This window comes from Bombus vosnesenskii, unplaced genomic scaffold, assembly GCF_011952255.1.
Source record: "Bombus vosnesenskii isolate JDL3184/JDL3185 unplaced genomic scaffold, Bvos_JDL3184-5_v1.1 scf7180000013266, whole genome shotgun sequence".
Lineage (NCBI taxonomy): Eukaryota > Metazoa > Arthropoda > Insecta > Hymenoptera > Apidae > Bombus > Bombus vosnesenskii.
This window is the reverse complement of record NW_022882926.1, coordinates 965,995-990,342: the sequence shown is the minus strand read 5'-3', so window position 1 is coordinate 990,342 and position 24,348 is coordinate 965,995. Positions and strand designations below refer to the sequence as shown.

Genomic DNA, 24,348 nt, shown 5'->3' with positions numbered 1-24,348 from the left:
GTAACGTATGTTGTCACCAAGTTGTTTTTAATATTCGTATAACAATCATTATATACGTATAATAGTCATTTTTGCATATTTTCAATATCATTTCAATTCTTAAATATTTCTGTTTTTCACAAATTTAAGTTATTATGAAAGAGATAATTATACATACATATATATACATAAAAAAATTTATACATAAAAAATATTTATATCCTTTTTCTTATCATTAACAGTTACAGTACATCATCATTATCCTTTCCGCTACTGTTTTATGTTATTTCTCCACATTTCGTACGTTGTTATTTATTTCCTTATGAATTATAGGTACTATGGATTAAGCATTTATACTTCATTATAATTAAACGGTACTTTAACAGGATTGATATAATACTGACGAAAACAACCATGTATTTTATAAATATTATCATTTTATTTCGCATCCATTGTTCAAAATTATAAACGCATGAAAAATATATCGATATGATTGTTTCAACTGTATATTCGCTATCATACAATTTGTACCTATATATATGTAACAATGTATATTTCATAAATGTTGCATGGGAAAACTTATCTAGGGAACAAAGTTAATGGCGAAAATAACGATGATATGTCGATGATAAAACGAAGGATCGAACATTACCTTCTCTTAGCGTTTCAGTGATAATCACAGTATCAATGAGATAATTCTCTTTGCTACAAGTTCAACTGAACACGCTTAAACGAAATCAAAACGCTTCGTGTTTTGCACAAATAGTTTGCTGCCATAATACAAGGACGCATAGGTTTTCTTTGGAAATAATTTTTACAAGGAGATTTGCGCTATCTTAATGGCAAATATTTCAATATTTTACGCATTTGGTTTGCAAAAGTTAATAGAAATTTGGTATAGAAGAATAAATATGATCAAAGCTACAAGTTTCAGAGAATTATTCTGAAAAATATTTTTTCCTCGTTTGAGAGGAAACCCATAATTTTTTTTTAGCTGAATATTATTATCCAACAATTTTAATGATAATTCTCATTACTTTCAATGCACCGTAACAAATGTTTAAACAATATTTAACATTAACACTTTGTAATGTTGATTTTCATAAATAGATTATTCGCATTTAATAATATTTATCCTTATGGAATTTTAAGTGTAGTAAAAAGGTTGTTCAGCAGTTGAAGAATTGCTAAAAAATGCAAATGTTGAGTCTTATGCGAACTCGTGCGGATACAAGACACACAATTGACATTTTATATTTGAAACGTTGAAGTTTTAATTTTCTTTCCAAACAAATTTCAAATATACTGCTTGTCTCCAACTATAAATTACATATACTCTATATTATCTTACTTTATATCAATATTTTATTTAACATCATCGGTTCGATGAGGATGATATGATTAACTTGGAATGATTATTATAAATACATAGGATATAGATTTTATATAAATTAATTTTTTAATTATTAAGTGTTAAGTTTCGCTAGCGAAAGTCAAACTCTTTTGTATTCTTCCAGAAGAACATTTAATTTTTTATTTAATATCACAAAACGAAACATTCGTTTACTATCAATATATTATAATACATCTCAAGAAAAATTTAACGAAAACCGTACGTGTAGTATCATATAAAAATTGAATCGAATAGAGAAAGATTTTGACATTATATATGAAGATTCTTATAGTTTTAGCATCACTCGTGTTATATTGCAACAATAATGGTATACTTCGCGTATAAAGAATTCTAATGGAACTTATCGTATTCAAATTCCATTCGAGTTTACACAGGAAGGAAGATGCTTAAGAGAACTGACTAGTGTGCTAATATTGCATAAACGTATATAAAATGTATCAAATAGTATCCATCCACAAACTTTGTTCAAACAGCGGAAGTATTATAATGTACGACTATTATTTGCAAATATGTACAAACAACATTTCGCAGAATCGTTCATTCCTCCTATTAACTCGATTAAACGAATCGTCAATAAACTGTACGTTTACAAAGCTGGACTTTCACTTAAAGCAATCCGTTTCTTAGTCAAAACACAGATTCGATGATAGTATAATTGTGTGTCTCACAGTATCTTAAAAATCCATTGAAATCAAGGCCCATTCGGCATGGATTTAGGAACACTGGTGGCATTATGAATCCGATAATTCGGCACACACGAACATACCGATCTCTTCTTCGTCTTCGTTGATTCTCCTGTGGATTCAAGTTTTTCATCCGATTAAGGCCCTTCGAATCTACTTCATGGCGTCTTGACTAGATTCTCACCAGCCATTGTTCTCGTGATGAGTATAGGGGTCCTTGGCACGCTGTCAGGATTTTCTTGCAAAGTAATCTTCACTCTCTGAGCACCGGGACTTAAGGGAGGTTGGATCTTTTCTGGTGAAATCGGGCTGCCATTAACTACTGGATCTATAGAATCTGTCCGTAACGACAACGTATCATCTTTCAGAGAATTTCCATCTTGACCGGTTGTCTCTTCAATTCGTTGATCGTTTTGCGGAGTAATCGCTCGCGGTGGTTTTACTGGTTCTGTACGGTCGGAAATACCGTTCGGAGATCGCGGTATTTCTGCCGTCACTTGGTAGTTATTCGAAATCCTTATCTCATCATGATCTGTCGTGTCTGCGACCAAAGGTGTGCTTTCCACGCTTCCGTTCGAAGCTATCTTTGGTTGCGTTGAACTTCCCGTTTCCAACAAAGCTTTCTGCATGTCTTTCAATTCAGTTCCATTTTCAACATCATCACGTTTTCTTCCTTTCCTACAAAAGTCACCTTTGTAAGCTGCAAATCCTATGAGAGTCGCCAAAACCGCCAATAAAACAGCTAGAACAACGTAAGAACCCATTCCTTTCTTCGATTGTTTCGCTGGAGATACCGTCAATTCGTTATCCGCGTCTTCCTCGTTCACTTTAACTTTGCCTAATTTCGTCATCTCGTTCAACTTGCTGTCGAATAGCTCAACTCCATTAACAGGTGTCGTTACATCAGCTTTGGTACCGATGTCAGTAATACCTGGTACTGCTTCGTCGGAATCCTTTTTTGATACACCTACTGCAATCGGATTTGACACAGATTTGTCGACTAATTGTTCCTCTTCTTCCTCGATACCTTTAGTCGAAGACGCGTCGATAAATTCTTCCTCTTCCAAGTTAGGTTCCTTTTTCGTTTCCAAAGACGTCGTTGATCCCGTAAATATATTGTAGAATCTCTCAAAAAGAGAAACTTCCTTTTCTTCGTCGTTTGTTTCAGGTTGGTAACTTGTATTCCAGTCACCAGTATCCATGCCTGTTCCAGATCCTTCTCCAGAACCGTCTTCTCCATCGCCTGAACTTTCTGTCGGATAAAATAGACCATCTTGGTAGACTTTCTTCCTTTCCGTTGTCATATCCACCGTAGTAGGATTACTTTTTTCTTCGGAATCGAAAAAGATCTCATCGTCGTTGTTGTTTGTCGTTATGGTAGCATCTGTTGGTTTGCTAGCATCTGTTGGTTTGCTAGCGTCTGTCGGTTCGCTAGCAACTGTCGTTTGAGTCGAAAGCTGTAATTCAGTTGTTTTTGATTCAAAACTCGAAGCAGTAGTAGCAGGAATTTCTGGGAATGGTGTTTCAACTGCGATTTCCTTCGGCGTTTCGGTGGTTGAAGCTTCTATCGAATATTCCATGCTCTCTTCCTCTGTATCAAATAAATCTCCAGAGCCATAATCTTCCTCCGAATACGTAGATGCCTGATCATTTTGCATCTCGCGATCTTGTTCCTCGAATTCACAAATAATCGTGGTATCTAATTTGAGCAATGATGTTCCTTTTACATTTTTCGGACTAGCGCAGAGAACTTTCTTCGAGATTTTCACGCCTCTTTTTACGATTAGATCTTTTACTCTAAGTGTTGCACAATTACATTCCAATGGATTGCCTTGAACGTCCAGATGTTTCAGAATTTTTAAGCGAGCCAAGGCCGGTGGCAAGTGTCGAAGATTGTTCTTACGAAGATTTAAACTATGCAAATAATTTAAACCATCTAGAGAAGCTAGTTCCAAATGTCCAATACGATTATCCGCAAGGTTTAAACTTCGTAAATTCGTCAATTGGCTGAAACTTTTTGGTTCTATTTGTTCGATAGCACTTCCTGAAAGATCTAAATGCCGAAGACTGGTCAAATTGACGAAAAGATTTGGCCCGAGGGTAGATTTCTCCGTGGAAGCTTTCAACAAATTAAGGGCAGAAGTGTCTATATATTTGACATCTTCGAGATCGTGGCAACGAGCTATTGTACCGTTCTCCAAAACGCAAAGCCCGCTGGTCCATCCTGAATAGCTCAAGAATGTTAAGAACAATGGCAACAGTATTCTTTGCATCTTTTTATCCGAATCACCTGCTAAAAAGAAAAGAGAATTTATAATTAGTTTATTTATAATTTTCATCGTTCTGATTTTGAGATTAATAATGGCAGATGTTAGAAAAATCATAAACAGAACAGGAGTGTGTTGTTATTAGTTCATATAAGATCATACATGTTCAGAATAGATAATCAGGATGATAAAATCATAGTAATATTTATAAAGTTATTTAATTTATCTTATTCTATAGCTATATTTCAATTATTTTATTTGGCATAAATCTGCGTTAAAATTATAAATAACGACACTTTTTGATAAAACTTTGATAAAATTCTGTCTTAATTATAATTTTATCATAATATCATTTCATTTATCAAAATTGTAATTTATAAAAAGAGATCTTATAATCTTATAATCGCACACGTGAAACACTCGAATCGATGACATTACTTCTTTAACGATTTCAATGCTAATTGATGTTTTAACACGAATAACTAAGAAAATTAATATACAGATATCTTGAAAACTTTTATATCCGCTTTATTATCGCCGATTATTTGCGAAGAAGTTGTAGTTCAGAGTTATTATTTTATGCAACAAACTTACATTTTCAGCCTCAAAAATTACCATAGAAAGCAGCCTCCTCAGTTTAAATTTTTTCAAACGTATGTTGTTTAACGAATAATGTTTGTGAATACTGGATATGCTTTGCACTATAGTAACTTTATTATCTACTATATTTTATTATTTACTGGTAAAAAATTACATAATATCGTTATATATGTATGGATATTTATATACTGCAGTTTTTCAGTCTAAATTATCATAATTTCTTCTATCAATAGCTTTTTAAGAATAAATTGCCAAAACATATAGAAGCCTATCAATTCTGTGCTAGAAATTATTTTCCTTCGGAATAAATATACATATCCTTGTCGGCAATTTATTCTTAATTGATTGTTTAAACGTAAACTGATTTTAAAATTAATAAACATCTCTTGGAAAAACCATAACTCAAGTAGGTTTGCAATCGTGAGAAACAAGCAATAAAATGGCGACTAGTTTTGTAGCCGTAAATGCCACATTAAACCGCTAAATCATCGTTCCAGTCGTTCTATAGATAGATGAACCAAAGGTGAGTCTATTACTTTCGGCATTACTACGTTATTCGCATTATTTTGCATGTTGCCCACGTTGACAACATTACGTGCCGCCACCAGTAATTACTATATACACACATCATCTTCTTCAGATGAAAGGAAAGGAAAACGTTGTTCGGTATGCGAAGCTCTCACGAGAATGCACAAGCACTGAACTTCTTTTTTCGATTATAATCACATTAATTTGCGACCACGATTGCACACACTACGCGTTCTTTGTATGCCTTGAAATTTCTCTGACTGCTAATATGCATATCAAGTGCCCTTTAATATCAGGGCGATAATTCAAATAATTGTGCCATTGTTTGCCTTTATTTTGTCCATTGTATATCATGCAAACTCTAACGTGAATTAAACGAATATAAAGATAAGGAACGAACGTTTTAAGATTAGTAAAGGTTAATGTATAGATTGGATTCTGAAGATGTTCAAATATTACAGAACTTTAATATAGAAATGTAAGATTATAGCTTTATTATATAAATCTAAAATTTCTAAATAATTGTTAAGGAAATAAATCAATCGAATGAATAACTTAGTTCTAGATAAAACTACATGATAAAGCTATATAAAAATACGTATATGTGCCGATGAAGTGTATTTTAAAAGTGTGCGCTGCTCATTGGATAATTCCATCGATCTAAAGTCCAAGTGACATGTGTGTGGGTATTCTTATGACAATTTCTGCGCCTGATGTGCAAACAGACGCGATCGGTTAATAGAATTTAAGTAGTTACGTACTGCGCAAAGCAGTCTCCAAGTGTTTTGTTCGGACGCGTGGGTGGAGATAGGTCATGGCCAATAAGATAAGGAGATTTTAATACAGATTCTGCAATCCTTTCTCGTAAGCGGTATAAAATTCAAGCATCTGTAGGTCCTACTATTTATTGATTCGAGAGTGTTCGTTTTTAAAATAATTTCGAGCACAGCAAGAGATATTTATAATAAAATACTCACGATATATTTGATCAGATATAGCCTTAGCAGGACTGTGGTTTTGAAAGCATCTGCAGCAAAGTGAAAAATATAAGAATAGAATTGCTACGTGAATATAATTTATATCAACGATTATCAAATATACGGTGTTATAATAAATAGTTATAGGCATTAAGGTAAAGTAAACGGATCTCATTAGTAGTTCAAGAAACTTTTCTCGGAAATGTCATCGTAAGAGATCAAGAGCCAACAGCTAAGAGAAATTCCTGTCGTTTAGTTTACCTTGTCACCAGCTTCATTATACATATGTTATACGACAAATGGATTCTTCTCGAATGACGTAACTTTTCGATAAAAATATTCGGTCCGCGGAAAAGTGACGAACAAAAGTGAGTAGAATCGAGAAATAAGTAACAGAATCGCGTTATGTTCTTCTATGCTGAACAAAATATTATAACAAACGATACGTTTGTATAACACCAAGCCACCGCTACTTTTATTTATCGTATTAATTTGTCTTATTCCATATCTCAAGAGTAGCTTATATTATTAGTTCTTTGTAAAATAATATTTATGAATCACAAATTACGTTTCGCTAATAATAAGTTATATACAATGGAATACACGAAAAAGAAGAAGAAGAAGAACAGGAGGAGAAAAGTAATACTAGTCAGACTCGCATTATAAAAGCATAAGTGAAAATAGTTGCCTCATACACATTCAGTAAAAGTTATTACAGGGGAAATACAATTACTGAACAAGTTAGTTTCTCTTAATGTTTTACAACGTTCTTACATTCTTTTATATTACTCAATTCTTACCGCAAGACAACGTTAACCGTTTTGAGTTCAAAGGATAACGTTATTATGTCTGCAACCGCTACTTATATACCGTACATGTTTAAACCTACTTATTTATATTCTCATGCTATACTCTAAGTAAAAATCCTTTTTTAATAAGTACCTAATCCTATTGAATTACACTTATTACAAATATTTATTGCAGTTAACATTGATTACAAAATAGTGAAACAAGAGATATAAATCAAACCTGTTATTGGAAATCATTCTATGATTATTAGGCATATGTATTCTACATAATGTTATGTAAATTTTTGTTGGAAATATTTATTGGATACCGAAAGATAATACTACATCCTACTTAATTAAAATAAATTACGATACAGTTGAAATTTGTATTACTGTTACGCAAGCTTTCTGAATTATCATATAAAAAACTGATTTCGTTAAGAAGTTTATTAGCTAATACAATGGTTCAATTTAAAACAGTTAGAAACAGTGGAAAAGTATATAGAACGCTATACACGAACTATACTCCTCAGACATTATTCCCAGCTTCGAAAACCGCATTGAAAGCCTTCATCTATTTATTGCGATCTGTCGCAATCTTTTCAATATTGTTTACAGTTCCAAGATGTCCTTGAGATCGGCCCTAATATTTGAAAACAAGAAAACGGAGATACCTTTCTAGAAATCACATAAAGTGTGGCAGAGAACGTTATTATGATACTTGAAACCTATTTTGCATAAATCTTCCTCAGTTCAAATTACTATGAACAGCTAGCACGATTCAAAACATTATTTAGATTTAATGTACAAAAATACATTTAAGTGAACATAAGGTATTTTAAATTGACGTCGGGAAATTTCGAAAATTCTTAGAACTTTACGAGGTACGCTAATTTTTCTTTTTACAAAGACGACAAGCTTAATACAAGTTAAATAAAGGCTAAATATAAAGGTTAAATAAACCAAACGTCAGCATCTATTTTTCTTCGAAGTAGTATTATTTTGTTCACGTTCGATTGAAAAAAGGTATTATCGCGAACAAAAGAAACAACGAAGAACTGATCCATCCTAAATTGTACAATACGAATACAGGAAGTGACAATGATTCCAATAGGGCTGACCAGGAAATCCGAGGTTGTAATGAACGTGGCAACGAGCATACACACCCGCTTTGGTCATGCCTCTACTTTTTGCCGGTTGCGCGCTTAACGGTACCTTCGCGGCCTCGTGGTCCAGTTCACCACGTGCTTCTAACAGAGTCGGCAATTCCAGAAGTCGTTTCAAGAGGTCGTGTACCTTTCGATACGAGGAAGACGAAAGTGTCTGTGAAATTCCATCTGAACTCGTCGACCTCCATGATATCGATGAAAAAAAGTTATCGGCTTCATGATTTAATCGGCTATTTTTCTTTGTTAAACGATAATGTCTTGTCTACATCAATGATAAAGCGATGATATGGATCTTGAACAACGCATGCATAAATTACGCTAATCTGAGATTACATTCCACTTTATACCGAGACGTAGAATTATTGCTTTCCGAAAGATAATAAATAGTACGTAAATGAAGATTTGCCAAATTAGGATAAAAATTATTTATGTATATGTGTATACGTCGTTTCAGATCTGAAGCTACCAATAGTCGAATAGCCCCACGATGGGAAGTAATCTTCTCTCTTGCTAATGAGCATAGATTTCTTGTTGTTACCAATAGCCAACAAAAATTAGCTTTTCGTTTCTGTATCGTTTATTACATACTACTAAACAAAAAAAAACAAAAAAAAAATAAATGTACATGTATCGTATCAAAAAATCTATTAATCTACAAAATTTCAACTGCCATACGCCATCAAACACTAATGAATCTAACCGATTTTTGTACTAAACCCTTCAATTACATATATAATATGATCTTTAACACATAGCTTATTCTTTAATTGCTTGGATAGTTACAACGCTACCGATTCTTAAAATAACCTCACGAAGATAGAAACCATACCAAAAAAGAAATACTTCTACAGTAGTATGTAATTAGAACGTGCTTAAAGCGTATCGAAATTTGTAATATAATCATAATGGGATACAAAACTCATTGACTATTTTCTACTGCTGCTATGTAATAGAATTACACCCTATTAAATAAAGCATAAGGTTACGTGATGATGTGGACGAGCAAATTATTGGACATAATGTATTAACTTAGCGGATGGAGGATGGAATGAATGCACCTGTATAATTATTACGCGGATGTTGCACGTATAACGTAACTACAGATTTAGTATCTGCAGTATCCATTTAAAGGAATGCCAAGGTGTTTCACGGGAGCTCGAAGACATGGTAGGACCCTGGCAGCGTGAAGCGCAACGAAGAGGTACAGAGGGGAAAAAAGGAACAGAAGCGGAACCGAGGAAAAAGGAAAGCGGCGCGAGGGAATGCGGGTTGGTATAAGTCAGGGGGAAAAGAGAGGGAAAGAGCGAAAAAGAGAGACGCAGGCCACACAGGGAGAGTGTCTTAACCACGCAGGTATCGCGGTATCGATGGCAGCCGGTCGTGCGAAACGATTAGCAAACCGTAACGCACCAGAAATCAGGATCGAACCATACGTCAGGACAGGTCAATCAACTCAAAGTAATCGGAAATAACGATTTCATATGTGCTATTCTAACGAGCTTTCCTATTTATGAATCGCCGCTTTCGATTAATCATTCGGACTCCGCGATTGCCGGCAAAAATGTAACGACGAGAGAGTTGTAATGTTTTCCATCGAATGACGGTACGAGAGAATTGTTTAAACTTGTTTATTGGTTTTTTGAGCATTATTAAGTAGAAATTAAGGAAATCGATAAGATCTCTGTATTGTGTCAATAATTAACGTAATACGTAATATCAAAGATTATAAGTAATGAAAATTAGTTGTAATTATCCGTTGACAAACGGCATTAACTTCAATTCGATAGAAAGAGTATTATTATTGCATACGATTAATCAGACATACAATATAAAGACTAACTTTTGGTTCTTATCGATTGGAATCTTTATTATAATATATATCGAAAAAGAAGTCGAAAAAATATTACAGAAAAAAGTATATTCCATGATGCTTGATAATAAGTGAAAGTAAGTGAGTTTGCACATATTTAGTGCTCAGAAGAAACTGAAAAGTAAGAAAATTATGCCGAGGGAATGATTCATATAATTAGCAATATCAGTCATTTACTTGTACTATAAAATATACAATTTACAAAAAACAGTTTCTAAAAATAAATACAAAATGAAAGTACACGAGTGCTTTTGCAGCAAAAGGTAATGCGTGGATATAGTACATATTTCCACGAGCAGTGCTACCACTTGTAAAGTAAAATTTGTTTCTATAAATCTCAGCTACATCATAAAACCATATTAACATAAAATGTAGATAACACCGGTATAGATAACGATGATAAGGATAAATTAGCCAATTACCTAAAATTGAAACATTAGCGCTATCTTCAACTGTATAACGGAATATTAATGACATCTCCTATACAAGTACAAGATCAACAGCACTTTATCTTTTGTAACAAGAAAATTGCACAGAGGCAAGATCAAAGCCGATGGAACTTTAATTTCTCTTATACGAATGTGCTACTATGTAAATTAATACTAAAACTAGATTCTCTTGCATTCATATAGGCATGCAACATATTAATTATTAATTTTACGATTATCATTGACCGTTGACAAGTTGTTTGTAATACAATGAAAAAATAATCCCGTTATCACCATGAAAACTGGTTTTCCGTAACTGATGAAAGCAAACCAAATAGTATATTACTTGGTAACGTCAAAATTTTCGATAATGCTTTGCGGTTACACCAACGTCTTCAAATCTATTTGAATTATAAGAATCACATGGTCAATACTTTTGAAATAGTTCTTATTGACAACCAATGGAAGCAATTAAGGACGATATCTTGCTGCTGACATACATTTCGTAGCGAAGCAAGTGGTGTGAATGTCGCACGTGTCATTCGGCTAAGAGAGCAAGGCGAATATACCAAATATTTTTATATCTTTTTTCACCTACTAATAATAAATATGAAGAATTACAAAATAACGATTTGTGATCTGACCCATTGAAACAGTAGTTTTAAATCATAAAAAAAACGTATTCCATGATGATCAGTATATATGTAAATTGTTTAAACTTTTTTTTGAAAGTTATCGTTAATAATTATTTCTTGTGTATATTTATGTAATTTCGTTTTCAACATTGAATTTTCCCAATGTTTCAGAAAGAATATAAGTTCTTAGGCATCTAATCTGATCAATTTAAACAATAATACTTGAAAACAGTAGATACATCGATGAATCTCATACAAAGGTATATATCTGTTGTCGATCAATTTTTAAACAAATAACTTTACTAATGCTCATATCCTAATGCTGTTACTATAAATCGATTGAAGTGTTCGGATAGTATGTATGTATAAAATACGGAGAATGACCATTTCTATATGTAAAATAGATAAATCAGTAACACAATACTAAAAAAATCAGCAAGAAAAAGAATGGTACTGAAAATTATTCATAGACTTAAATAGAAGATGTGAGTCACGACACTTTTTATAATAGAACAGAGGTCAACTCAATTTCCATACTATTTTAAGAGGTATAATCTAAGAACAACATCTTCAACTCCCTCTCCCCCACATAAGCCCGTTATCATTTTGATAACAATTTAATGTTAAGATCTCTTCACAATTATATTTAAACAGTTTACTAGTCGATCTTAACTCTCTATTTATTTGCGTGGATCAAACGTAATAAATCCGATGTTAGCAATTACCTCAAATATTAATGAGTGTTTACCACTGTATTAAATATATAATCAGCGGAAAAAACGTAATATTATATATAAAAAAAAATAGTAAAAACGTAACAGATACTCAATTAATAAACAATACAATTAAAAAATTCAATTAACTACGTGAAAAACATGATATTTGTAATTAATATCCCTATAAATGGTAATGTTATAATTATTATCAAACGATTTTTAATTTTTAAGATTATTGGACTTTTTACTGTATGCGTTATTTATGGTAAAATGGAAAAGGAAATGTATTAATTCAAGATTCTATTTAAAAAAAAGTGTAAAGCATTCTCTGTGATATCTTTTCTTTCTCGACTGCATCTTTCAGGGAAAACACGTCATTGGATATGTATAATGTACATACTGTTACATAAATACATACAAATTCGCAAAGCATCAAGGAAATACAGATATTTTATTTAAACTTTCGTCTTTGAAGTCTCGGAAAGTGGATTTCTTTGAAATTTTACATGTTAAACACAAATCGACAGAAATCTAACTGCATATTAATAAAAACTAAATTGTTCGCAGTTAAGTCTCGAAAGCTGATACATGTGTATGTACGTATATCGCACCTCATTAAAATCGATTTTTATATCGCAGTAGAAAAGATCGTGTAACAAAGTCAAATCAAACCACTATGAACCATTTACTTCATTTTACTTTCATTCGTGACCTGTACAGGAAGAGATCCGTTGATCTCGTATACATGTAGATGGTGTGTTTTGGCATAAAATTAGATCTCAAAATGTTATTGTAACACGTCGATCGTTTTTCAGCTTGGCAATCGGCACGCGTCTATATCAAAAGGTTATGTAATTTAATCTGGTTAAGAAAAAAATATAAATTTTGACAGAGAGAAACAATGAAAAGTAACAACTAATATAATAGATATGATACATAATAGTAGATAAAATACCAATAATAACTAGTTATAGTTTTATTAAAAATTATTCCATTACTATTACATTATTAAATCACTAAATTAAGTAAAAATATTACATTATATTAAATTAAATAAAAATTCAATCAAATAAAATTAGATCCTTATAATCTAAAATGCACTATAAGGAAATAATTTTTTTTATTTTCTATCTTAAATACTACAAAAAAAATATTAGAAAGCATATATTATCTCAGTAGAAGTGTTTAGAAGTCAGTGAATAACTGTGAAAGAATTTTATATACACATCTAAGGAATTAAACATTAAACACTCTATTTTATTTTTTACGATTATACGAAAAGAAATATATTTCACTATATTTTCATATTTATATTATTTCTTATCTATATTATCTTATATTATATGTTATATTATCTATATTATTTTTTTTCAACTCGAAAAAATCGTTGTATAAAATTGTTTTGTTAATTCAACAGCGAAATTGTAAAAAAAAGACTACATAAGTGAATATCGCGTTATATTGAGACATCTTCAAATGAGTGAAAAAGAAGTAACAGGCAACATAAGCAACATAAAAGTTATCTTATCTTATCTAATGCAATCTTTGAAAAAGTTGCCCTTTAAGAATAGTTTCTAGCACACGAGGTATCTGAACAATGAACCATTTCTATTAATGAATTATTTCCCATACATGTAATATTAACGCAAATAGTACACAGTTTTGTAAAAAATATCAATATGATGGAAAAAATATTTTATTTTATCTCTTTTGTTAATAAGCAATAATTTGTTAACGTGCAGATAAAAATTCAAGAAGAATATTTTCAGGATAATATTTAACATCTCCGTTAATATCATGTGATATAACACATCTATGTAATTTATAATCGTCGATTAAATGACGTCGATGTTCGATAACTCATAATACGTTTACTTCGTTTTTATATGATTTCGGGTTTTCTCTACTATGGTGAAGTATAATATTTGCATAAATTTCAACTTTGCACATCTTGATCCTTTGTGCTGAATAATTGTCACTTTATATTTAAATCAAAGTATTTTATTTATTATATCTAGACATATATATAAAGAAAATTTATAAAACACGGTCAATACATTTTGACGGTATTATAAATTTGTAGGATATATCTCACTTCAGATAAAACTATATTTCATATTAGTAAACATGTAGTTACACTTCAAAGCTTTCAATTGTAGTAATGTAATACCTACTGTTCAATAATCACGTTACGCCTTCCTCATGTAACTGTAAAATTTTGAAAAGGAAGTTCCGCCAATAAAATTTTTCATAACTACATTGTTTAAGTCTACATTTCATCAAACGAAGTATGTATTCTTAAAATACTTTGTTCTTTAGTTGCTTATAAATATTAAAAAACTAAAACATATACACTTGCCGACATTCAAGTATAAACAATTATTTGCTTTTAAAATTCTATTTGAATTAGAGACTTCAGCATTCATATTATTTAGTATACTTTTAATAAATAATTATAATAATTTCGATATTTTAATTATAATACTTTCTGCCAAGAATAAAAATCTACTAAACGTAAAAAACATATATAATTCGAAGGATTAAAATATTTTTAATTATCAAATCACTCTTTTGATATTACATACAATCGATTAATATTTCTTACTGTCTCTATCGAAGGTCAGCAGTACAGAATTTCGTTATCGTTCCCGATTCTTGAGAAAAATTCAAGGTGTTCCGAACATTTTGGCACGTTACGTGATTCGTAGGTTGCACAACATACTGTATCATGATATTACATCAGAATTTTGCTGTATACACTATGCTTTCGTTGTTCACTAGCGATTTCGTATACCGCGAACGGGAACGGCGAACGTAATGTGGATTGCGCACAGTGCCGCAAACGTTTGGAACTATGTAAAACACGAATACGAACATAATAAAAAGAATGAGACCGACCGACAAAACTAAAATAAATATGCAGGGGTCGTAGGTCACTTTGTCGACTTCAGTGTATCAGCATTGCTAATGTCGTCAATAACGTCTATCCCTGTTTAGCCAGCCAAGTAGATGAAAATACACTATCCTTTTCCTTTCTGACATCTTTTACTTCTTACAATTACTTACGTAAATGTTATACAATGGGTATCGATGACTATTAACCTCTTCGACATGAGCGTTGGACTAAAGTCGACAATTGCAAAAAGCATACAATTTACCATTGCCTTCAGGCAACTGTTTATATCCTTTTGTTTAGTCATTCTGATCGCGTAACTATAAGTAATCTGTCAACTTTTGTACATATTACATTTAAATAATTATTACAGTTGCCGTCAAGTGACACTGAGCGACGGACGAGCGTCGTATGGAAGAAGTTAATTGGCATACGTTCGTTACAAAGTTACTTAGGTAGGAAGAATCTGTTTTACAATTATCTTGTATAATAAGCTTAACGCTTATTGCTAGGATGTTGTACTTTAAATTCTTTTCGCAGAATATATTTTACATCATAAATCTACTTGGCTTAGATTATATTTTTTCACCATCTACTTTGTACAGAATGTATTTCAAACTATAAAACTGCTTAATTTAAACTGTACTTATTTCACTTATATTTTTACTTGTTTTCGCATATAGAATAACTTCTTACTGATTGTTTATTCATAGCTAGTCGGTAATTAAGTTTAAGCATAAATTGACGAGTTTTTAAACTCGTTTTTCTCGAAAACTGAGACTGGGACAAAAAAATTTTCTTGTATATCCTCTCCATTTTTTTTCTTTTTTTTTTCGTAAAGAATCGTCACATGCTCGCTTATACATACTATTGAGCCTGCCTCTATATATTAAGCATTTTTAGTACAAAAGTAAATACATATTTAACTACGAAAGCAAGAGTCAATGTTGTTTTCTTTTCTTCGTTTAACATATATTATCAAATCCTTAATATTTCTTTTATGCACATGTCCATTATGTTATGAACTATTTTTAATATAAAATTTTTCATATGATGTTTAAATTTCTGACCATTATTATATCCATTCCTCTCGCTTGCTTTCTGTATTTTATTCTTCCTTCTTATTCTTTTTCCAAATTTCTTCTTCCTAATTGTATTGCAACATACTAGTTATTGCGGTCAATGTTTTCTTGTTCAAAGGCACATAATCTTTGTGAAAGTTCACAGTAAATGACACGGGCGTTGAAAGATCAGAGAAAATCATGAATTAACCAAGATCAACCGAGAAACAAGCTCTACAGTTAATTGCTTCCATATTTCTGTGTAGTTTGAGGTGTTGAGTTAACGTTACCTTTGACGGAGTATATAACAGATAAGCGGACTTGCGGTTTTGTGGGATATGTTTAATCGAGGATTTGTAATTAATATCGGAACGAGATTTCGATAAAAATGATAATATTTGAGTAATTTCTATATTAATTATTTGTAAATTGAGAAGGCATGTAGATCAAACATAAAGTCTTTAAGATTTTTAAGACAATATTTACAGAAGAATGTAGAAAATAGGTAGATACATACCCATATGTATCTATGTCATGTGTAATCTAGATTTAAAACGATACTACTACTACCACCTTTTGAAATATTTAATACATTTATGAACTAAATTATTTTTAAAATAGAATATTAAATATAAAAAGAATGACTATATGCTGCATTACATATTACAGAGTCGACATTACATGTATGTTATGTAACTGTCTTTAAACACTTGTTGTGAAACTAGAACATTTTCTTTTGGGTAACTCTAGAGTTTTGTAAGGTTGCTGCAATACGGTACCTCAAATCGCTACTATATTAGGCTGTATCTAAGAATTATATAACAGAATTACTTATATACATTTATATATAATTATTTATAATTTTTATGCCACCTTACGCGGTTTTTAAATAGCAATACATTTGAAAAATACTCGATTTCTCAATGAATTTTCAATCATTTTGATTATATAAGAGATATTAAAACGTTTTTATGTATGAATACCAATTAATTATTATTAATACGAATTATGAATCAATAAATTGATACAGTAACTGATTACACAAGTAGATATTTATGTTTAATGATTATTAAAAGTAAAGTTTTGCATAGATAAATGTCTGGAATTATGAACTACATTAATAACAGATTTTTTTATTTGTGAGTTAAAATCAGTGAACTTTTCAACTCCAATTCTCCATTTAATATTATGGACATATGTACAAATGGAGAATTTAAGGTTAATAAGTTATCATTAACACGAAGAAATAACATAACTTACGTGTGAAATTTTATAAATATCATATAAAATTATTGTAAAAGGTTATAGCGAATTAATCACTATACTATTTTCTCGCTGAGAATTAGACAAATGTCTCGAAAATGACTATTCCTTTGTTATCTGTATATTTGTTTTAGTCTTAACAAATACAATACATACTAACACATATTTCTATATTACATAAATGAAATTGAAAATTTGTACTGTGAAAAAAGAAGATAAAAGTTGCGGTATTTTATGTTTATCACATATAACGATAACACGCATTGATAAATTTATGATAAAAGGTACGTAAAACCTGCAAACGTTCCAAGAAAGCCTCAGCTCGTTCGAATTATGATAATTACGCATGATGTCACATAACGATAAAAGTATGTTCGTTGGAAAACTTTCAATTTATCACCTGCAAGTATACATGAACCTCCATTAAATTAATAGCAACGCATTACATTTATATGCTTTCCATTATTATGCTTTCTAATTTCTATCACTAATTTCTACATCACACCATGATTCCGTCTACTTTTATAAATGTTATATTAAATTTTATGTGCGTATGTCAAGATGAGATGCATTACTCCCTAACTGACCCTCCAGGTCATTAACAAATAAACGACAAGAGAAACGTAAGGCAGATAATCATGAAATCTATAAGATTGTAACTTGCGTAATTATACAGAATATTACGTTTTCAAGCAAAAAAAAGTAAGGTAATATACGCATTATCTTAATACATATTATCTCTTTACGTATCACAATCAATGAGTTGCAGAATGTACTACTTTGACAAGCTTATCGTAACAGCAAAAGAGCTGTATTACTTAGATCGAAGTTTTTTTGACGGAAGTAGTCACGTAGTCAGAAGTAAGAAATAATCGAATAATTGTTATCATATGTTGCTGCGATAAAACCTTGAAATTCCAGTAACATAACTGCGTAAGTGTGTAGATATTACATGATACAGAATGAATTCGTTTCAGAAGAATTTATCAATGCTAATGTAGTGTGTAAATATAGGATAAATATAAAATATAAAACAGATTAACAACGCAAGATTAATAACGCGGAAGTACACCAGAACATTTTTTTTGTTTCTAAGATTTTTATATTTTATATCACGTTTTATATTTTAGCAACATACATAAGCAGTATTACATTAATAAACAATTTTCTGTAAGGTTATACGTTTCCTACATGCGCGTACTTGGAAATTTCCGATAAGAATAATCAAGAACTAAAGGGAAACACATAAATAAAAAGTAAGAGTAAAACGTATCATACGATACATACAAACATCTACAAGGGGAAGACTGAAGTAATAAAAAACTGACTTCGATGACGTTGTTTGGTTTCGTTATAAACACCTGAGAATTTATCATGATATCATAATATGGACATACTCTGAGTTACGTCAATTGGACTTCGAGTCAAGACTCCTTCAATTCGATTCGTTTTTGCAAATATTATTCGCACAAATCCTTACAAGTCGAAATGAGATAAAAACCAAATAATGCCATCAATGATTTGATCTTCACTTGTAAAATAGTTTCTCTTAATTCTTATTATATTATACTATATTCTTACTATATTATGTTATATTCTTATTATATTATATTATACTATATTATATTATGCAATATATTATATTTTTCTTAATAAATTGAAGCTAAAATGCAAGAACTTCTCAACAATATCCGTCACATAACAAAATAATAAAACACTCTAAAAACATTGCAAAATATTACGATTGAACTTTATTTGTTCTTTTACAAAACATTTTTATTGACTGTGACAACAAATATATTTATCGGAATATACTAGTATGCAAGGTGCTCAGGTATCTTCCGCAAAGCGAAGGTAGCATATTCTATGAATAAAAATGGAAAAAACGTTGTAGCATAAACATAGGCTCATAGATGCTCCATTAAATTCTTACAATAGTAATACAAAATGGCTTGTTCTTTTGTTTGGAAATTGTTCCTCGTCTAACTCAAATGATCAAATAAACATCTATCGATCCAACCTATGATCGGGAAATCATTAGATCATTAGATTTCTGTTACTATGTAATTTAAAGAAAAGAATACACAAAAAGCATTAACATACGTTTTAGGAGTTAATATAATTGCAGTTCATTTATGAAAATTGAAGGACTCAATAAGAAATTCGCAGTATAATGAATTTAATTCATTTTATCCATGAAATATATTAATTTTATTATGCTGAAAAAACCTGGAGCACCGAATACAATCTAATTGTCACGTATTTCCATTATATGTACATATCAGCGAACGTTCCACGATATTATTTTATGCGTAGATATGGTTTCTTTAGATTTCTACTTGCTATAAATTCTTAATTGACCTATCGAAGTAGTGATTGCAAGGAAATTGCCCGTAAAATATTTATAGTCGTGATGATAGACAAAACATTCATGTTTAATTTGAAAAACTCCCCCAGACGCAGCTATAAATATTTCTAAGGAATAAAAAATTGATTTACTAACAAGTTTACAATCATTACAAACATTAAGCTATTAAAATGAAAATATAATAGCTATAAATCTAACTAGACTGTGAATATTTACGTAAACTCATATTTTTCAAAATACAGTAAATATATTTTGTACAAAAAAGCAGAACATCGATAGGAAATTGTTTTTCCTACTAAGTATTATAGAAGGCACTATACTTTGGATATTTTATTTATATCTTTTCATATTATCCGTATCGTGAGCAATTTTGTACTTTCAAATTTCTCATAAATACATAAAAATCCGTATTGTCATAATTGTTATATTTATATATAATATATATGTATACTATATAAGTTATATTTCTGTTACAGTATTTAGCATCCATTATAAGCCAATTTACACGTCACTTATATGAATTTCTATCAATTGTCGATCAATATCAGCAATCATTTTCAATCAGTATCATCCTAATTAAGTAATGGTATATCGATGCTTTAAAAGGGTTGAACATTTCACTCGTAGGAGAATATTTCCAACATATAAAGCTACATTCCCTTAATCGAACATATTTACAGTGGGATAAAAAGTTGATAAGATATTGTAGATTCACATATGAAAATAGCGATACTTCGCACTTTGGTTTCGATACAAATAATGTTTTTTTGCAATGCATTTTACAAAAGTATTTTAGCAAAAAAGAAATGTTTTATGAATTTTGTATAATCTGCAACTAAATTTTCTATTTACTTTTATAACTTTACTATTACAATAAGTAAAAATCTATTTTTCTAACAGATTTTTGTGATATTTTATCACTTATATTTTATTACTTTATTATTATTTTATATTATTAAGTTCTAACACAATATAATTAACATTAATGTACGTACAATATTGACATTAATATGATTAGCTAATTCCTGTTGTTTAATATTATTATTACTATAAATTATTAAGGTATTATTTTATAATTATGTTATAAAATATATAGAACTTATGTATTCTAGGGAAAATTGCCGAAATACAAATTTCATGAAGAATATACATCTTTTATTAACAAGAACCAAAGAAGCTATATCCATTGGACATGAATACAATTTTCTTTCCATGCTTAACGTTTTGTGGAATATTTAAATTTTCGTCTATATAAATTTGGAAAGAGAAATTATTGAATGAAGCGATTTTACATATGTAGATACGTAGTTGCGTCTTCGGCATTCATTATCTTTTAAGCCTGTACTTGTACGACCTCAAGTTCTTGTTATAGCCTGAATAAGTATTGTGCAACATGTTAATCAAAAGCAGCATATAATCCTGAGCCTGCCTGTCTACAATAAATCCAACGTCATCGTATTCTCACATAGGAAAATGGAGAGTTCTAGCCTGTTTGCCCTTGAAATGGAATATTCGTATCTTTAGTGAAGCTATTTAGAACCAAAATAACTCACTATGGAACAAAACTACTACAAGTTGGGTGGCCTTTAAGGGATCTAATAATAGCTACATACCTTCGAAGAATGACAATGCAAATTTTCATACGAATTTTTATCGAGTGGTATTGAACGGAATAGTACCGAAATTATTATTTATTTGTAATACAACTTCAGTTTTACTTGCAAGAATACATATACATTTAAAAGAAAGATAACGAATTGAACAGGTACTTGTACAAATCCAGGAATGCAATGTATCGTGACATAAATCCAAGATGATAACAATTTTTTTAAATTGCTTGTTTCCCAAGTCGAGTGGAAAGTATGCTTCGGTGGCGTGACTAATCATGACGTACGTGGCAATCCAATCACGCATATACCTGTTAACCCGTCAGTAATATCCCAATGTCGAAATAAAAATAATTTCCATTCACACGGTAAGAAAAAGTCATTAAATTCTACTTCCACCATCATTTCAATGGGAGCCGTAACGTTCGAACTGAAGAAACTATCAATCGGTGGATAACTGCATTTGTTATATTACGTAAAAATGACGAACGGAGTCAATGTCTTCAAAGAAGAAAAGTAATGAATGAAGTAGTTGTAGGAGTAACGGAGGTGTGTCAACCATCTGACATCATCATAACAGTTTTCCTTTCTACTACTGTAATTTATATATAAAGCTAGGTGTGTTAACAATATAGAATCATTTCGCAAATATTGACACTGATTCAAAGCTATCTAGTTAATATTAAGAAGCAATGTGCACTGCGCACAGTAAACTACGACAATTCAGTGTTCATAATCTATGGCAATTCACTGTAAGATGCCCTGTACATATTTTGAAAGTAATAATCCCCAGTACAACTTGGAGTACAACACAAATCCATTACAGGATTCAGTATGATTTTGATGATAAAATATAATCATTAGCCATTGAATATGAAATCGCTCATTTATTTTTTTAAAGTGTTCAGTAAGCATCCTTTAATTATTTAAAAACGTTACTTTCAAGGTAGAACATTGCTGATGTAGAAGTTTCACGTCATTATTGACGATTTTTAAGCTTGTGATACGAATCCAATATCAATGTGTTGAACATAAGAACTATGAATATGCTGATTTATAAAAAAAGGAATGAAAAATGGATCATTAGCATTTATAATTAATTTATTATGGAATTTATGCAAATGTTCATGTATATCGTGTTGAAAAAATGTGTCTTAGTAGTGTTCATATTTTTATATACATTCTGTGTTTGTATTGTTCATGGAATTAAGAATGCTTACTGAAATGTGCACGATTATGATGTGCGCTGGAGGCTTTTAGATAGATATATTAAATTAGAAGTATTAAAAAGGTAATTATTTTATTATTTTGAGGCAGGTTTTTAAGTGTAAAATATAAGAATAAAATGAACAATATCTTAAAGATATTCAACACTAAATAAATTGTAGAAAGTTTGTACATTTTTCTACTTGTAAACGATTATGGGAGTAAAAGGTATATGTTACATAAATATTAGTTTTAATGTAACAATAAGCTGCAGGTACTTCTAATAGAATCTGGATAATAAACTTTTTCAAACTACCTTTCTATACCAAGACTTATCTCTTTATTTTATAAAAGTATTAATACGATCAAGGTAAAATCAGGAAGTACTGCACTATTACTTGTGCACAGTTGAATAATTTTAGAATGAAATAAAGAAGTAGAAGTAAAATAATTATTAACGTTGCTGTTTTAAAAATGTAGATTATTGGAACAAGTATTTATGCAAAAATTTAAACTAGGACAACAATACAAAGTAAAAGAACTCGTTGTTAATATGAATTAAAATCTTATTCAAACAAGTCGAGATTTATTAAGATTTTTATTAATTAGTTTAAAGTAAATCTGTTAATTTTGTAATGTTAAGACACAGAACCATAGCCTAATAACCTATTATTACCTATCATAAATCAAAATACGACCGAACTAGACTTCATTGACCGACCCTGACTGTCTCGAGGTTACGTTACTTGATCTCTAACGATTTATTCTAAGTTTAGAGAAATACAGCTCGACCGTCGATGCCGGAAATACAGTCTTACAAAAATCATGAGATGCAAGATAAGAATTGAATTTAATCTACACAGGACACAGGTATAAATAGCTATTCATTTGGGTTACAAAGAAAGTGCAGTTAACTATAAAACTAATGGCTATGTTACATACGTATTATCAAGGAACTAGATTTAGATCACAACTAAGATTATTAAATTTATAATCATAGATCGTGCTCACGATAAAAGCGCCCGTTGGAAGTTCCTTTATCTTCTGAATTTTTCATGTCTTTTAAACTTTACATTTTTGTCAAAGGTTCCATTTCCGCGAAGCGTTCAGTCGATGAAACATTCAAATACGCTAATACGAAAATAAAAAATGAATTTCATCGTTCATTTCTGAGAATTTGCACAAAGCTGTATTCGTTACAATCATATTACATTCTGCCATATACGTACATACATACATTAATACCAACACTACTCGAAACCTGTAGCCGGCAAATGACAGAAAACTGACATAGCAAAAAATTTTAATCCCAAATTAATTGGATGTCACGATCTACTTGGAAACGCGATCTTCCATTCACACTCGATTTCTCGAATTGATTCGCTTCCAACTAAAATGAGGTTTCTCACAAACGAAGGCCAACTTCCCTAGAAGTCTTGCGAAACCACGTGTCCTTACCTCCTAAGTTCCAGTCTTTTGGTATGTTATCCTACCAAAGAATCCTTGAGACAGCAAAGTATCCTTGAATAATTGAGTTCACCAGCACTCGGAAAAGAAGAGGAAAGAACCGTTTCGGCGGAACGTTATCGACGCGAGGCGCGATAAAAGGAAGGTATCGGTAGAGTTTCAATGATACTTGAAGGTCTTTCGATCGGTCGCTGTTGAGCGAAGAGGTCAGTCAGGACCGGGACAAGCTGACGCGCGCAAGATGAATTCGCGGCAAGATCGAACCGACGTAAGATACGATCTATCGTAGCCTGAGGCCGAGTTAGGACTGTGGACTCTGACAATCCATGAGCGAGAGAACGTAGTCAGCGGGCAGGCCTACCAACTCTCCGCTTGCTCTCTCGGCGGCCCCACCACGATTCACGATGCACACTTGGTAGCGATAGGTGT

The 24,348-nt window shown here is 31.1% G+C and overlaps 1 protein-coding gene across 3 annotated transcripts; it reads right to left on the bottom strand.

Annotated features, from left to right (window-relative positions):
- Nucleotides 1-396: 396 nt before the first annotated feature.
- LOC117243493 (protein windpipe) lies at nt 397-24,348 on the bottom strand. 3 transcript variants are annotated; one of them, XM_033511026.1, is made up of 3 exons: nt 23,911-24,346; nt 6,449-6,498; nt 397-4,366 (listed from the first exon to the last, which is right to left on the bottom strand). In XM_033511026.1, the coding sequence occupies exon 3, from the start codon at nt 4,347-4,349 to the stop codon at nt 2,235-2,237; it is 2,115 nt and encodes a 704-aa protein (XP_033366917.1). In that variant the 5' UTR covers nt 4,350-4,366; nt 6,449-6,498; nt 23,911-24,346; the 3' UTR covers nt 397-2,234. The 3 variants fall into 3 exon arrangements, with proteins under 3 accessions (XP_033366917.1, XP_033366918.1, XP_033366919.1); XM_033511027.1 differs by lacking the exon at nt 23,911-24,346 and adding an exon at nt 14,660-14,845; XM_033511028.1 differs by lacking the exon at nt 6,449-6,498 and having other exon boundaries at nt 23,911-24,348.